Source organism: Peromyscus leucopus, chromosome 4, assembly GCF_004664715.2.
Source record: "Peromyscus leucopus breed LL Stock chromosome 4, UCI_PerLeu_2.1, whole genome shotgun sequence".
Taxonomy (NCBI): Eukaryota; Metazoa; Chordata; class Mammalia; order Rodentia; family Cricetidae; genus Peromyscus; species Peromyscus leucopus.
In genome coordinates, this window is record NC_051066.1 from 65082021 (window position 1) to 65084627 (window position 2607).

General features: G+C 39.4%; 1 protein-coding gene across 1 annotated transcript; it reads left to right on the forward strand.

Moving 5' to 3' along the window:
• Nucleotides 1–1428: 1428 nt before the first annotated feature.
• Nucleotides 1429–2346, forward strand: LOC114693894 (olfactory receptor 4C6-like). The gene has a single exon (XM_028870442.1). The coding sequence runs from the start codon at nucleotides 1429–1431 to the stop codon at nucleotides 2344–2346; it is 918 nt and encodes a 305-aa protein (XP_028726275.1).
• Nucleotides 2347–2607: the final 261 nt, after the last annotated feature.

Here is a 2607-nt window from a genome sequence, read left to right on the forward strand (position 1 = left end):
CCTTAGACTCAACAAGTAAGAGTCAATGTGCATGACATCATGTGCAGCTGTCTCTTATGGTTTTATAGAAAATAGAAAAGAAAATTATCAAGATCTTAGCACTGTATCTTTAATCAGCCCCTGACTCACACTGACTTTGATTGCTATAACTGGCTCTGCTTCTGTAAGACTAAAAATTGAGTCATCAGTAAGGAGGCTTTTAACATAAGAGAACTAAATCTGCTTACTCTGAAAACAAGGTGTATCTCACTGCACAATGACACCAAGCTGTGTGTTCTTGCAGTATGCTTGTATGCATGCATGTATGTGTTTGGGTATGTATGCTTGTATACATCCTTATATTTATGTATTTGTATGTATCTGAGGATGTTATAAAAGTTGGAAAGGAACTATGTAAGAGGAAAAAGGTTTTAAGAAAGTGAAGGGAGAAAAAGACATTATGGGATTCTATATAGCATTAGAGTAGGAAGAAAACCAGTGAGGGGGAGAATGATACAAGTGAGAGGCAGGAGTATGGCAGAGAAAGGCTGGGGAGGATCAATAAAATGAATTCTGCATGAAACCACCACAGTGAGTGAAATCCATCACTTATAAACTACTCAAAAAGAGATTATATTCATGGATCAAGGCTGCATGCCTCATGAAATTGTCAAAAAACAAACAAATAAACAAAAATAAATGAGTTTAGAAGGCAGCTTCTTAGTTGGCTGTTATATTAATGGTCCATAATAAAGGGAAATTCTTCTGGTATATATAATCTTACAAGTTCACAAAGTAGTACAATATAAATCATATATATATATATATGCATATATATAATGAATACTTGCATACTTTCCAAATTTTTAAGTGTGTTTAATGATAGATTAAGGCAAACAGCATATCTGCAAATTTTCTAAGAGCAGAAACCAAGGGAAGGGCTGCGTGGAGGCAGTTGGTTTTGGAAAACAGGAAGAAAAAGAAAGCACTGGGAAAAGTGAAACAGGAAAAGAAAAATATAAGCCTCAGATAGCAATAAACAGGTTATAGTTTATCAGTTGGCCCCTATCCACTACTGTCTAAATTCCACAAAGATGTTAACAACAAATTTTCTAATAACACTAGAACACCAAAGCAGGTGTTCTTGTTACAGAATCAAGCACCATAACAGAAAGTCTGAGTCTGAGTTAAACCATGACGAGGATATAGAGTTGTGGAATTAGGGCAGAAGCTTCCAACAGACATTATTATTAGCATCTAAAACTAGTGCTTTGAGATGAAAGCACACATGGTAGTATGTATAGTCAGTTGGAGAAAAAAAATACAAGCTTAGTAGGGTGGGAAACAGGGTGCAACAAATGTCTAGTGCATCTGATACTTACTAATTAGAAATAATATTTTTTTTCAGTCTCCAGTGCAGAATTCCATGCTTTCACCAGCTCACATCAAATGGAGAATCCAAACAATGTGACTGAATTTATTCTTCTGAGCATTACAAGGATTCCAGAGCTGAGGACAATATTCTCTGCTTTGTTTCTTATCATGTACTTGGCCACACTGCTGGGAAACCTATTGATTGTGGTGACTATAACTGTGAGTCCGAATCTGAGGTCCCCCATGTACTTTTTCCTCATTTCCTTGTCTCTTTTGGATGTCATCTACTCTTCAGTCACTGCTCCCAAGTTGGTTGTAGACTCTCTGTCTGAGAATACTACCATCTCCATAGAAGGCTGCATGGCCCAGCTCTTTGCTGAGCACTTCTTTGGTGGGGTGGAGATCATTCTTCTCATGGTGATGGCCTATGACCGCTATGTGGCCATCTGTAAACCTCTGCACTACATGACCATCGTTAGTCCTCGAGTGTGCTGCCTGATGGTGGGAGGGGCCTGGGTGGGAGGATTTACACATGCAACCATTCAACTTCTCTTCATGTATCAAATACCTTTCTGTGGCCCCAATGTCATTGATCATGTGATCTGTGACTTGTTTCCATTGTTACAACTGGCCTGCATGGACACCCATATCCTGGGTCTCTTAGTCATTCTTAACAGTGGGGTAATGTGTATGACCATTTTCCTTATTCTAATGACTTCATATGTGGTCATCCTGTGCTCTCTGAAGTCTTCCAGCTCTGAAGGAAGGCGCAAAGCCCTCTCCACATGTAGTTCTCACTTCACAGTGGTTGTGCTGTTCTTTGTACCTTGTATCTTCTTGTACATGAGGCCTGTAGTCACTTACCCCATAGACAATGCCATGGCTGTGTCCTCAACCATTGTTGAACCAATGTTAAATCCTTTGATCTACACCTTGAGAAATGCAGAGGTGAAAAAAGTTTTGAGAAAAGTGTGGACGAAAAGCAGACCTTGAGTGTCATTGATATGCCAAGGAGCAAATGTTTCTTACAAATCTCTTGGAGATAAACCTTCTGCATTAGTTCCAGACCACTAGATGCACGGCAGAAGAGGTGGCTTCTGGCTTTAAAAAGCAGGTTTGAGGTATCTCTGTGCTTAATCTGTCTCTACTCGTGTCTCCAGCTCACCACACCAGCATATTTTGTGGTGCATTTTCTCCCACTTGTGGCTTTGCTATCACCTATAAAAACCAAAACCAAAACCAAAACACCAACCC